Here is a 15,000-nt window from a genome sequence, read left to right on the forward strand (position 1 = left end):
CTATCTTTTCTATCATATCTATTATTTATACTATCTATCTATTTCTATCTATCTATTTGATTTTAGCTATCCATTCTATCTATCTTCTATCTATTTCATCTATCTATCTATCTATCTATCTATCTATCTATTCATCGATTCTATCTTTATCTATCTATCTCGCCTATCTCATCGTATCTAATCCTATCTATCTATCTACTCTTATCCTATCTATCTATCTATCTATCGTATATACTCTATCTGATCTACTATCTCCCGATCTGCTCTGTCTGTCTGTCCGTCCGTCCGTCCCGTCCGTCCGTCCGTCCGTCCTCCGTCCGCGTCCGTCGCCATCCATCGCCGTCCGTCCGGTCCGATCCGTCCATCCAGATCCATCTATTTCTTTTTATATATCTATCTATTCCATGTACGTGTGCCATCTGCCGGATGTATGGTATGTATGTATGGTATGTATGGATGTTGTATGTATGTAATGTATTTATGTATGGATGTATGTATGTATGTATGTATGTAGTGTATGATATGTATGTATGTATGTAGTGTATGTATGTAGGATCAGTATGTTGTATGTATGTATGTAATGTATGTATGTATGTATGTATGTATTTTGATATGGTTGTATCGTATGTATGTACGTACGTGCGTAAGTGACCGTACGCTCACATACGTAAAGGCTACGTATCGTAAGGCGTACGTATGTATGCATGTATGTATGTACTGTATGTGAGCCAATAGATATGTATGCTATGTATGTATGCTATGTTGTATGTATGTATGGTATGTATGTATGTATGCATGCATGCATGTGCATGGCATGTAGCCATGCCATGATGATGTTTATGCTATGTTATGGTATGTATAGTAATGTATTCTACTAGATGCGTGATGTGTGTGTCCAGGTGCGGTGGTTGCGCTGGCGAGTGCGTGCGTGCTGCCGTACGACGTGACCCGTCGCGGTGCGTGCGTGCGTGCGTTGCGTGCTTCAACATGCTCCGTGCGTGCATGCATGATGCATGCATTGATGTATGTATGATGTACGTGTAGTTGTGTGTGTATGTGTGTGTGTAATCCGTGCTCGCTCTGTGTGTGCTGCTGTGTACGTGCACGTCCTTGCGTGCGCGCGTTGAGCAGTGCCGCGCGGCGCCGGATGTGCGTGTGTGAGTGTGTGTATGTGTGGTGTGTGTACCGTGCGCACGCGCACGCGCTGTGTGTATGTATGTAGTGTGTGTTGTGTGTTGTGTGTGTGTGTGTGTGTGCGTTGTGGCGTATGTGCGACCGCCATGTGCGTGGTGCGTGTGGTGTGTGTGTGTGTGTGGGCTGTGCTCGCTGTGTGTGCGCGCGTGTGCGCTGTGTGTGTGTGATGTGTACGGTGTGTGTGTGCTGTGTGGCCTGTGTGTATGTGTGTTGACGAGTAATGACTGTGCAATTTGATCATACAGCGGAGCAACACATGAATTCCTGATTATATTTATACTCACGCTGAATATCGGTTTCCATCAACTCTCCGTAAAGCTAGCCTGCGTTTAAGTCCGCTTTCGTGTTCTAACATCCTCTTACGCTCGCATTTCTTGTCGAGTGCTGTTCCTGTTCTTCGGAGCCTTTCGGATTATCTTTCTTATGTATCATATTTATGCCTACGTTTCTAGCGCCCCGGCGATACTGAAAAAACAAGGGGGCCAAGTAGGAAGAAATCGAACAATTTCTTCAATGTATATAATATTCGGGCGTCCGTTTAAAAAACTCCCTAACAGAAGAATGGCGGGCGTTACCTTGGACAAATAAGCGGAAATAAAATAATCGCAATTGTGCGCGAATAAAATACCTACGCTGTTAGTCTCTTCTATAGACACCAACCGGTAACATCATATTCTTGAAAGTAGTTCGTAACTTTGTGAATGTGTCACAATTAACCCTTCAGGGTTAGGCGTAAAGCGGAAGATAACCGAAAGGCGGAATTTCGGCTACTAATATAGGAGAATTGGTTACATTTTAATTAATTAATGGGCGTAATTTATAATAACACACGCCCACGCGGCGCGCGCACACAGCACACACGACACAGCGCACGCGGCGCGCACGGCACGCACGCACAACGACACACACGACGACGCCGACACAACAGTACGCGCGCACACACCACCACACACACTACACACACACACACACAACCACCTGACATCACACACGTATAAAGCACACACACACAGCTTACTACACACACACACACACACACACACACACACACACACCAACATACACTAATACTTACGCGCGAGTACGCGCACACATTTTGTGTAATTCCTGGGGGTATAGTGTTGTCGTGTACGTCAATCACTCGTATCTAGTCATATGTCACGTTTAAATGTGTATACTGCGTATATTGTTTAGCTAACCAACAGGCAGTCACAATTTCCTTAGCAGAAGCTATCCTGCGACTCCAATTACTCGTTACCGCAACGTTTCGATCCCGTTGTTGTATCTTTTACATGTGAAGTCGTGTAATCTCTCACACCAAACACATGTACATAAGTGAAATGGTTCATGCTCGGCACACACGCCTTATAATGTAAACAGTCTGAAGATACGGGGGATATCTGCATGAAGATTTCGAATAATTTCTACCCGTTTTTTTAATAAATCTGGGCCGTTTCCATATTTAAAATGTAATCTGATTTTAAAATATTAAAAGAATATAGTACATTTTTTTCTTCAATTTTCCAAGGTACACCCTATCATTAATTTTCGAGGCGATAACTTATTAAATTTATGCTAGGGGCACACGAGCGATTTTTATCGCCCGATCTGCGGCGATTAAAAGTTTTTCGGCTCGCAAGGGAATTTAATCGCCCGATCACGAAGGTGGCCACAAGTTAGCGAATTTAATCGCTCCGATCACGAAGGGCGCACAGTTATCGCGATTTTGTGGGCATACGCGTGTACGCCACTCGACTCAGAATTTTCCATCATCATGTGATCGTACAAAATGCTGACGAACCCGACCCGAAAAAGGTTGTCGGCTGTTGTTGTGCTGTGTTATTTGCTTCTCAAAAAGAAAACAGAAATACAGGCAGAAGGCAGACTCGTTGGCGAATCGAATTCGTGGTCAGGAGATTGGATAATGCCGCCGGAAAGGTAGAGGGTCTACTCGAATTGTTAGTAAAAAAACTGGGAAACATTCATTGGAACAGAGTATCAGAGCGCTGATTTCTGTTGTGAATAGCGACTCCTTCGCTAACACGCGATCCCGGTATTCAGCCGCATCAGTAATGTCACAAAGGCATGGCCTTTTGCGACCACAGAAATGACCAATTCGCCCTTCCTTTTCGCGAGTCCACACTTACTACGTATTGGAGGCAGCCAATTATTTAACATCACATGATAGTCAACAACACGTCCTGATTGCGTTTTTAGAAAAGATCGATCGGGCGACAAAAATACGCCGCGTCAGACGGTGCACACCCGAGCGATAATATACGCCCGGCCTGTAAATAATCGCCACGAAAATATTCTAACATTTTGGATACGGCGCGATTCGATCGGCGATTAAAATCGGCGTGCGACGTGAACGGGAACACGGGCCGAATTTTCATAGAGCGATTTCAGAATTCGGCGGCGATCGCGGCGATAAAATCGCTCGTGTGCCCCCTACCTTTTAAAAAAACAAAACCCATTAGCTATTATTTTTCTCGGGAACACGAGTCCTTTGGAAACGAATACGCACGCTCCCTTGACAGACCCCGTTAGGACCTTCTCTATTGGCCATAATACCACCCTCACGAAAGTGGAAACCACGCGTGTGTGTAATATGTGTAGACCTTTGGCCTTCACCGTTTTCTTGTTCCTTCTTACCGGTACCGCGCGTTTCGCATGGCATCGCCTGTTGTACGCCATTATCCCAAAACTAATCATGCGCGCGGATCTATTCTTATCGTGGATGGACACGATCGCCAAACGTAATGCGCTTTATAGCGATGGGATTGTTTTACAATACAGATGATTCTCCTTCACATTGCTCCCATGTCCGTGTGAATGCTTGTGACGTCACGTCATCGCGCTCCGGTTCGCGATTTGCCCAAACGCAATCAGACTTCCATTGACATTCGTTGACGCCCCATTGATTTAGCGCCGGTCTCGTTGATTATGCATCATGTTTTTGGCAAAGCTTTAAGATCTGGATCGCAGTTCGCTGTCGCGGTCAACGAGTCACTACTGCGGCAATTTTCACAAAAAGCTATCATGTTTTTCAATTGAAGTGTCGGAGTCAATTGCATCGCACGCTTACTTGCGTCTTTGCAGTTTAAACCGGGTTGCAACCGAATCGCATACATATTTCAACACAAACGCCTTTCTTGCATTACAGTGAATATGACGATAAACCTTCTCTGACAATGCTTGAGGAAATACGCCAGCAAAGCTTCTTAGCTTTTCTCAGAAAAAAAAAACCTCAAAGTGAGTGCCAACAAACGAGGCGAAACCAATAAAAATAATATTTGCGCATGCGAGAATTGCTCCTACAAGGGCCGGACACACTAGGCGATTTATCGGTCTTTCGGATATTTATGATGATGCCCGCTATAATAGCAAGACTAATGTTCACAAAGTCTTATGTACCACGAAGTGGTACTGTGGTCATACGCGTATGTACTTACAGACTGGTTTTGGTAACATTTCTGGTAAAAAAAGTTATAAAAAAAAAGTTGCGAGTTTGTACTACGGTCGTTCGATTTTCATACTCGATTAATCAACTTCAGGCAGCCCAACAAACAGAGCTAATGTTCGACGAACTCGATTAATCAGATTGTAGTTTCGCTATTTCGTGCTACTATTGGCTAATTTAGCGCCTACCAGTACCTACGCGGTACCGCCAGCATAATCATCATCGCATCATATCATCATAATCATCATCATAATCATCATCGTCGTCATCTTCATCATCATCATCATCATCATCATCATCATCACCATCATCATTATCATCATCATCATCAGCATCATCATCATCAGCATCATCATCATCAGCATCATCATTATTATTATCATCATAATGGTTTCTATTTCTACTATTAACATATTAACATATTTTTACCGCGCAGACATATAACATAGACATTGTAAACAATGTATAGCAGGTATAGCACTTGTTGGCATGTAGTTACCCTCCGATGCCTCCGCTCTCCATCTTATTGGCGAATATCACATCTTTGCTGTATACGTCGTACTGCCACTGTTTCTGGCCGAGTATACCGGCGAGTACGGCTCCAGTGTGGATGCCTACCCGCATATCGACGTCGGTCTTTGTCTTCTCACGAACGTACCTGCGTGCGTTTTTTCGTTAATTAATTGAAATCTGCGCGTCGTTAAATTGATTCGGTCCTTAGCCATCGATCCGATAGTTTGCGGAGCATACGTGAAAGCTCGAGGTCACTGAAATAACGGGCGCGCATGGATTGATCAGATGAATGGCATGAGGCGTGTGCGTGCGAAAGCCGAGATTTTAAGAGACAGGCGCGTCTGCTAATGTTGGCTAATCACTGTAATCGATAAGTTATTATTTACCTCGTTAAGGAAATTTCTGCGGGTAGGCAGAATTCGCGTTTGACTTGAAGCCGCTGAGAGGACCCGGGTGCAAGCAAAACAATCAACCGAGTTGCTAATCGTCGTAGATAATTTATCTTAATTTTTAGATTCGCACCTAATTTAACTTGAGTTTTTTTAGGTTACTGCTAATAATGAACCACCGACCGCGTGCACGACCGTATGTTCATCCATGCTTGAGCTGTAACGCTGTCGTAATCGCGTGCTCGGGAATATGTTGATACGACATGTAATCAGAATAGAAGCTTGCGTCATGGCGCATGTTATTATTACCTATTCCAGGCAGCACCAATCGATGGCGAAAATCGCGCACGTAAGCGGATCAATCCCTGGGACCCCAGGGCTTTTAACTAATGGCTTACAAGCGCCACCCCGCGGTTTATGGTGCAATAACCGTCATGTGCGCGGTGACACGCGATGCGTAGGCTGTAGGTTACCTGCGCATGTACAAACTATGTACATGTATGTACTGTTCACGACAACATATCAACGAACAGTTACACGGCTCGATTAATCGCAGCATGTTGAAGATGTCTTGCATGATTACATGATTATTTTAATAACGTTGTATTATTTTGGATAATTAGAGGAATTCCGTTGTTCTTACATGCAGGATTTTCTTTGGCTTGAACTTGATTATTTAAATTATAACCTTTCTCCTTATAACATTTTTCTCTTTAATCTTCAGACCGTTTTATAATTTTCACATTTCTCGATCAATTAATTCTCTCCTCGATGTTGCCTATTTAATTATTTCGGCGGGAACCACGTTTGTCTCTATGTACCGTCGTCCGATCTCCACGACCACCCACCCCACCTTCCCTTCAGCCCTCCCCCCACGCTAACCCTTTCGCTCTAATATGATTTTTCTCGCTTCCTCTCTGTCTCACTCACTCTGTCTCCCACTGGCGTTCTCCTTCTCTCGCTCCGTCTCATTTTCACACACGCACGCACGCACACACCTCTCGCTTTCTCCCTCTCTCGCTCTGTCTCTATTTCACACACGCACGCACGCACACACCTCTCGCTTTCGTTCTCTCTTCCTCGTTGTCTCCCTCGATCTCATTGTATCTCTCTTGCATGCTCCATCTCTCAATTTCTCTCGCTTTCTGTATCCCTTGCAAGCGCATTCTCTCTCTCTCTCTCTCTCACACACACACAAACACACCTACTCTCTCCCTTCATCTCTCGCGTCTTCCTTCCCCCCCCTTTTATTTCCCGCACGTGTGTTGCTCTCACCTGATGGCGTTGACCATTGAGAGGCCCATGTGCACGCACAGCACGGCATGGTCGGTGCGGGGTACAGGAGCGCCGCTGATGCAGTAGTAGCAATCGCCTAAGATCTTAATCCGTAGCTGATGATATCGCTGCGCAATAAAACGATAAAGATGAAATACTTGTCGCGCAGTGACGCAGAAAACCTGTGAAACACGAGCTTTACTTATATCAGCGATTTTCCACAGCTTTGTGATTACCAATACGTTTGTACGCTTCCCGTAGCAGATCTACGAGGGAGCAGGGGATGAGTTAGGAGAGTGGGGGGCGTTTAGGGGGAGGGTATTTGGAAAGAACAGTGGGAGTTACATGGAAGAGATATAGGGCACGAGAAAGATGGTATAGGCGATGAGAGAAGGGGGAGTGAAGGGAAGATCTTTCAACCACCCGAGTTTCTTTTAATGAAGGCAGTCGTAACCATATGTATTCTAAGCAAGATTTTTCTATTTTGAGATTTTACGTTTGCCTGTACATGTGCACGTGCTACGCGTGTCATGTTACTGCACTAGTCCACCATACGAGTTATTTTGAAAAATTGAAACGTTTTTCACATTCTCAATTCAACGTTTTTCACATTCTCAATTAGAGCCCAGCTGTAAACTATCTCGTCCTCACGACCACCAACGGTTACTTTATATGGCTTATTGATTATATCCATTATGGCGGCCACTCTCCACCAAGAACGTTTGACTGTACGCAAGCCACCACCTCTCTTGAGATATACTACATCAGGAGTAGATAATAGGGAATTATTCCTATTATCTACTCCTGACTACATCTATCCCCTGATAAGTGCCGCACCTGCCTGTTCCTCTCCTACTGTTACTGCATGCCAACTTTCCAATGCCAGAGCGGTAGTGCTTTCAATGGCGCCGTATTTGTTAACGGATGACGTACTTCTATTCAAGAGCTCCCACTGAGTTCGCCAATGGTTCTCGTCTATATTTCTATTTTTTCTCCTCGTGCGCACATTAATCCTTATTACATCCCACAATTTCTATATTAGACGTATACATTCTGCGTCTGATATTTCCAGCGAATTGTCACGCGCGTGACGACATAGGCCTAGTCTATTGTGTACGAATGTCTCACCATATTATTGCGAAAATGTTTAGCAGCAAAAAAATGGTGAACGAGCCAAAATCACCAAATGAATTTACTTCAGTACGGCGGACAAGATTGCGTTACCTGAACCGTAATTCATGAATTATCTTCAATTTCACCGCGTAAATTTCACATGCACTTTCTTAAATAGTTTAAGCGCCAACCTCGCGTTTCACGTCAAGGTTAGACGATTCGACTTGAAAAGGTTCGAGAGTTCGTAGTGGTGACGAACCACGACGCACTGACGGACCCGTATCGTGAAGCTACTCACATCTGCGAGTTTGTCGAAGCGAGCGAACAGTTCGTTAAGGATCTTTACGAGTTCAGCTGCCGTGCAGGTCGAGCTGAGGGCCGTGAATCCAACGATGTCTGCAAACAGGATGCTAGAGGACGAGAAAGAGAGAGAGAAGATAAATATACGGGTTAATGCGCTCCTATAGGAGTATGTTAAGTTTTGCTAGTCGCACGAACGGGTCGAGTTCTACTTTTTATACCAGCCGAATTTGTCGTATTTTCTTTCGGATGAAATTAGAAATGTCGAGTTGAAATACGTAAGAGTGTATTTATTTGTATCCCTATTTATTTGTATTGTAACTCTCACCGCCGCCATCTCGTTGTGACAATATCACACTACGCATGCGCATTTCGCCCGCGCTCTATCTATGCCTTGGGAAGCAAGACGTCATTTATGTCTATATTATAATAATGTAAATGTAACACTCATGTGGCCATGCCTGCAATGTCATTAACGGCGCTGTGTTTCTTTCTATGGGAAACGTATATTTTGTGTGTGCCTGGCTTGAAAGAATTGTGAATAAAATTATGTATACATATATACCTACATAACATGCGTGTATGCGCTCTCATTGTAAATGCGTATGTGCGTGCATACACTCACAATTAGAAACACACACGTACGCACGCGCACGCACGCATGCAGGCACGCAGACACGCACGCTCGCACGCGCACAAACACAGAGGTGCTTTCGTGCCGCGTATGTATACCTATAATGTAGTAAAGGTAAAGGTAACAATGTAAAGTAAACGCTACATAATACACGCGTGCGACTCTGCGTGGCGGCGGCACGCATGTGATGAGTCATGCATCCATCATTCAATCACCACGTACACGATCTCATCATGCACGTAGGTCTCGCCGTGTTAGCCGACAATAGAGAAACTAGGCGCGACCTGGGGACCTGCAACGACGAGATATATAGGTGGCACTTCGTGAGTGCTGATGTATTTACCGATAATAGCAACGATGTAGGAATGCACAACTTTCCCATATACATACACTGCGGGAACGTAGGGCCGATTCGTTGATTTTGCACTCACTGTTGTAGATAAAGCTTTATCCATTCTTAAAACCCCATGCCCTGACGATGCCCTCAGCTGGCGCCCCCTGATGGTGCTTTTCTGGCATTAAACCTGGGACCTTTTTAAATCCCCAACATTAGTTATCCCCAACATGTGTTTACCTGAGTACGGCTCATCACTCAACAAGAGACGACCCGCAAATACATATGGTGCGAAGTCAATCAAACCCATGATGCCTATACGGGAACAGCATACTAAAAAAGGCTACTATATTGGAAACATTACAGTCGCCTGCAGGTAGGCGTGGAAATATCTTATTCTAATATCAGCGAGGTTGTGAAATATTTGGCTCTATCTTGAGAAACATGATTCCTTTACTATCAAAGCTCTTAAAACCGGCGGCGGGTACCGAGTTAACCTGTGCTGCGAGGGAAGTAAAACCCGGCATTTGCCGTAAAACCGTATCTGCGGTGAATTATGTAGAACATATAGGGTCTATAATGGCGTGAACTGTACGCTTGAAAGGCTCTATGAGAATATAATGAAAACTCAGCGCAAGGCAGGACGAGGACGACCTCGAAGCGCCGCATAGCCAGCAAATAACGGAGGACTAGAACAAGCAGGAGATGCATTTTCGTAATGGATACTGTTACTAAATGAGAGTTACTATTATTTGAGGACCGTCCTAAACAGACGGGAATGACTAAAAGTTAATTGATAGTTGTCTATTGAATTTTACATATCAGGAAATTTAAAGGACTACATTAATGAGACCAAGCTATTTCGATGCCTACTGAGATGGGTGTAACAACACCACAACATGGGTTTGCAGGTCCTATCAATCATTGGATTGCGATTCTATCTTCGGATTGTGAAGGGAGTCCAAATGACCACGGGATCTAGAGAGGTTTGCACATGCATGGTTATCATGCCATATTAAAACATATACAAAAATTATCTTATGAAACAGAATCAACAGGATAAAAGCCAATAGACGTTAGAGCTGTTACGTCCGACTTACACAGATATGTTTAAATGGTAAACGTAGGGGGCCCTACTTACTTCATGGAGTACAACGTACTCCTAAAGTAATTTGAATAATAAAAAATAAATTTGGTATCAGTCTGCCTAAATTTGTTGTCTCTATGGGCAGTTTTATGAAACCTCTCAGCACGTACTCCTAAAGTATGAAAATTAAAATAAATTGATCAACTGCTAAATCTTGTCTTATGTAGTTAGAAACCTCTCAGCACCTACTCCTAAAGTATAAAAAATTAAAATAAATTGGTCAACTGCCTAAATCTGTCTCATGCAATAGAAACCTCTCAGCAAGTATTACGTTTGAAGAGGCAATAATCTATGGTCGTCAATTACATGCGTAACTCAAGGCATCTAGTGCAACGCGATAGGCTGGATAAGCATGATTGTCGTGGCTCGCTTAAAGGCGAGCTTCACAAGGTGTCTTTCCGGCGGGTAAAAAGTCACGGGTTTATGATTAATTCGCAAAACCGCACATCGGCCGGAGCGGCCACAGAGTTAAAAGGTTAAGGATCAAGATGTTAAAGTGACAAAGAGAGCAGGGATCAAATGGATACTTGGTCGATGAAGCCATTATGACGTCACTTCGCGTGTCGCGTCAGCTCCTGGCTCCGGGAGTTCTAGCAGCTGGCGCTAGTGACGAAACCGCTCCTTGCGTCCTTATCTGCGTGGACCTAATAATTGGTCGCAGTGCAGAAGTGCGAGCGCTGCCTGGAATAATATCATGTGTGTATAAGTATATATAATATATACTATATATGATATATATATATATATACTGTATATTCGCACACTCCTGATAATATCTTCCTCAACATTCAAATATACGTCGCCATCAGACTGCAACAAACTGGCCTACGTTCCGAATGCACACATGCTCTACTGAACGCAAGCTATACTATGCCAATCAGGAATTCGGCGTTCACTTTGGCGATGCCCCTGTGACACGGTGAATTCCGTGAATGAGGGTCTGGTGGACAGAGGGACCACCGTATATGATATTTCCATGATTTCGCGCTTTAGTGGCGATGTATTTCGCCGCTTATTGCGTGCGACGCGCGTAAATTACACCGCGACGTGCGTGCGTGCAGTTCGTCTGTGAGCGTGCGTGAGTGGATAGTACCACAGCAATAAGAGTTTATAATTTATCCTCCCAAGACACTGAGAATTTAACCGGCAAGAATGTCAGTATAAGCACGAACGCCGGCACAAACAAATTGCGCTAAGCCGCGCTACATTCGTACCAGCGGCCAGATGAAAATAAAGTTGTAATATACGCCTTGTCGGTTGTTGTGGAATAGGGGCTCAGCCCCTATGATCTCTATTTATTAGCGTTTACTCCCCACCACACATACACACACAGGCGGGTTGAACGCACACGCACGCGACACATCACGCATACACAACAACACGTACGCTTACATATATATATATATGTGTGTGTGTGTGTGTCGTGTGTGGTGTGTGTGTGTGTGTTGTGTGTGTGTGTGTGTGTGTGGCGTGCGGTGCGTGCGTCTGCGTGCCGTGCGTGCGTGCGTGGTGTGTGTGTGTGTGGTAGTTGTGTGTGTGGTGGTGTTGATGTGTGTGTGTGTGTGGCGCGCGTGGTGTGTGTGTTTGAAGGCTGTGATCAAGTAGCTTGCCATTTACCTGAAAGGTCGTTATTAGTTGTTATTGATTACGCCCACACATCGGCTCGCTCGCTTGTATGTGAATCACATTATTGGTCAACAAAACACGGGCACCTGCTACGAATATAGGAATAGAGACAAAAGCAGTGCGACACAACGTGTGGATCACAAGTTGTGTGATACAGTAACACACTCCGCCTAAAAGAACCCGTGATTCTGTTCAAGGCTGAAAGTGGTTCTTATATATATGATCAGCATCTGATAGAATACAGGCCCTGAAGAGGTTCTTAATAGGTTCTTTAATTATTGCGGGATATTGTGTGGGCGTTATCTAGGAAAATTGGCTTTATTAGTGAATAATTGACACTAAATTAATATTAACCAACTGCAATAATATAGAAATTATAGGTCTGTTTAAATCATTTGATTAATTTATTTATCAACCTTTAATTTACTTTATATATTAAACACAAATAAAACGTGTCAAAATGCTGTGAAAATTGATTTGACTAATAGAACAGTTCAGGACATACAGATAATTCATTGTCAGCATAACTGCGATTACAGTAACATCAACCAGCTTTAAGTTTCGGTTTTTTTTTCATAAAAACCTGCTTAATTTATCGGCTGAATGGTTCTTAAATACTAGATGTCGTTATTTAATGCCAATTTCAGCTGGAGGTTCTTAAGTGCCGCAGTTCTTTATGCGGGTGTGTTTACTGTAGTTGGCACTGCGATTGTGTTTTGTGTTACTCCAGTGGGATGTCTTATCGCTATAGGCATAATAATAGCAGCTGCTTTGCGTTTACTGTCATGATAAGTGTCTTGATCTTATTATAGATTATGCTAGAGCCGTAATCCGCAGGTGGAGGAGGCAAGGGAATAGGTGCTCATCTAGATGCTAAAGAAAGCATAGCCCTAATAAGTGTAGATTTGCATCGAATATATTGAATAAATGATAAAACAAAACTAACCTACCTACTTTTACCCTAGTTCTAAAATACTACACTTGTGGATAATTTTCTTAAGACTCGTATTTAAAGAATATTTCTTCCTCGAAATTTGCTCACATTAACGAGAGTGGATGCTCAATCGCTAAACACAGTTAGTTAATGTCAGCCATTTCCATCATATCCTCGGGAAACACATTCTATTGACGACCCACGAGATTTCAACTACCCGTGGATTTTCTCTGATGCGATCACGTAGTAATCGCAGTGTAGTTATTGACAAACCAGGTAACTTTACGCACGTACCTTACATTCTCGTAGCGAGTGATGTAGATTTTCTTGAACTGCCCATCTACCATCGCACCAAAGTCTTCCAGCACAGCTGCCGCTACGTGGCGTGGCAGTACCGACAACAGCAATCGTTCCTAAACGGAGATAGGAAGCTACATAGGAGGGCTAAGGACTAACATACAAAAACTTAAAAACTAACTAAATACTAACGCATTACTCGGTTATTTATTTTAATATATAGGCAGACGATCTAGCTGTATCGACGCCTTATTAAACTGCCCTCCCTATATAAGCGAATAAGTGTGTGTGTGTGTGTGTGTGTTTTGTGTGTTGTGTGTGTGTGTGTGTGTGTGTGTGTGTGTGTGTGTGTATGTTGTGTGTTGTGTGTGGTAGTGGGTGTGTACGTGTGTGCGTGTGCGCGTGCGTCGTAACGTGCCGTGCGTGCAGCCGCGCGCGTCGCCGGCATATATATAGTTAGTATATATATATATATATATATATATTGTGTTGTGTGTGTGTTTGTGTGCGTGGTGGGTGTGTGTGTGTGCGTGTGTATGTGTGTGTGTGTGTGTGGGCTGGTGCTACGTGTGTGCGGTGCGCGTGCGCGTACGTGCGTGCGTGCGTGCGTCGCGCGCGCGCGTGCGTTATAATGTATATATATAAGCTATATAATATATATTGTGTGTGTGTGTGTGTGTGTTGTGTGTGTTGTGTGTGGTGGTGGTGTGTGTGTGTGTGGTGTGTGTTGTGTGGTGTCAGGGGGGTCGTGTGTGCGTGTGCGCGTACGCGCGTGCGTGCGTGCCGTGTGTTGTTTTGTGCGTGCGTGGCGTGCGTGCGTGTGCGTATGTAATGAAAAATGAAACACAGCACACACCACACACACACACACACACACACACTGCAACGAACCCATCGTCCGTAAGAACCCGCACTGGTTGCGACGACGCCCCCGGGCCCCCACCCACCACGTGACACATAATAGCATAGGCCGATCACGTACGTGCTTTCGCTGCTCGACCTGCTTCATCCTGAGCTTCCAGCGATTGCTTCGTCTCGCTGAAGCACGGCGCTGCTTTCTTCGTCGCCATCGCGTAAGCCATGATGCCTATGATGTTCGTGCACGTGTACAAATCAGGTTCGCGCGACCTGCAAGACGGAAACAGTTCAACTCTGGAGCTTGCGATCGGGACCACGCACGAACACACACACGTACGCGCACACGAACGCGCACTGCACGCGCGCACACGAAACACCATACAACACAGCGCACACGCAACACGAACAGCTCACCAAACACCATATATATATCCACGCTCGCATCGCACGCCCGCACGCAAACACACATTCACACCACACATCACACACACAACACACACACACACACACACACACACACGCACGCCACGCAACGCACGCACCACGCACGCAACGCACGCACGCACGCACGCGCACACGCACGACGCACGCGCACGCCACGCACGCAGCCGCACGCACGGCAACGCACCACGCACCCGCCATATATATATTATTATGTAATGTATGTATGTATGTATGATTGATGTATGTATGTTGTATTATGTAATGTATGTAGATGTATGTTATGTAGTATGTATGAGTATGTATGTATGTATGTATTATGTATGTATTATGTATGCTATGATTATGTATGTAGTAATGTATGTATGTATGTTGTATGTATGTATGTATGTACTAGTATGTATTGTATGTATGTGTATGTATGTATGTTGTATGTATATGTATGTATGTATGTATGTATGTATGTATGTATGTATGTATGT

The 15,000-nt window shown here is 44.3% G+C and overlaps 1 protein-coding gene across 1 annotated transcript in view; it reads right to left on the bottom strand.

Annotated features, from left to right (window-relative positions):
* The window catches only part of LOC106813196 (adenylate cyclase type 3-like), a 34,251-nt gene extending 20,019 nt beyond the window's left edge, over positions 1–14,232 (bottom strand). The window contains exons 1-5 of the mRNA XM_014817262.1: positions 14,202–14,232; positions 13,217–13,335; positions 8,246–8,357; positions 6,835–6,962; positions 5,157–5,315 (exon numbers count right to left, since the gene is read on the bottom strand). Of these exons, the coding sequence (XP_014672748.1) occupies positions 5,157–5,315; positions 6,835–6,962; positions 8,246–8,357; positions 13,217–13,335; positions 14,202–14,228 (545 nt within the window). The 5' untranslated portion in view covers positions 14,229–14,232. The remainder of the gene's footprint in view (positions 1–5,156; positions 5,316–6,834; positions 6,963–8,245; positions 8,358–13,216; positions 13,336–14,201) is intronic.
* Positions 14,233–15,000: the final 768 nt, after the last annotated feature.

Source organism: Priapulus caudatus, unplaced genomic scaffold (assembly GCF_000485595.1).
Source record: "Priapulus caudatus unplaced genomic scaffold, Priapulus_caudatus-5.0.1 Scaffold738, whole genome shotgun sequence".
Lineage (NCBI taxonomy): Eukaryota > Metazoa > Priapulida > Priapulimorpha > Priapulimorphida > Priapulidae > Priapulus > Priapulus caudatus.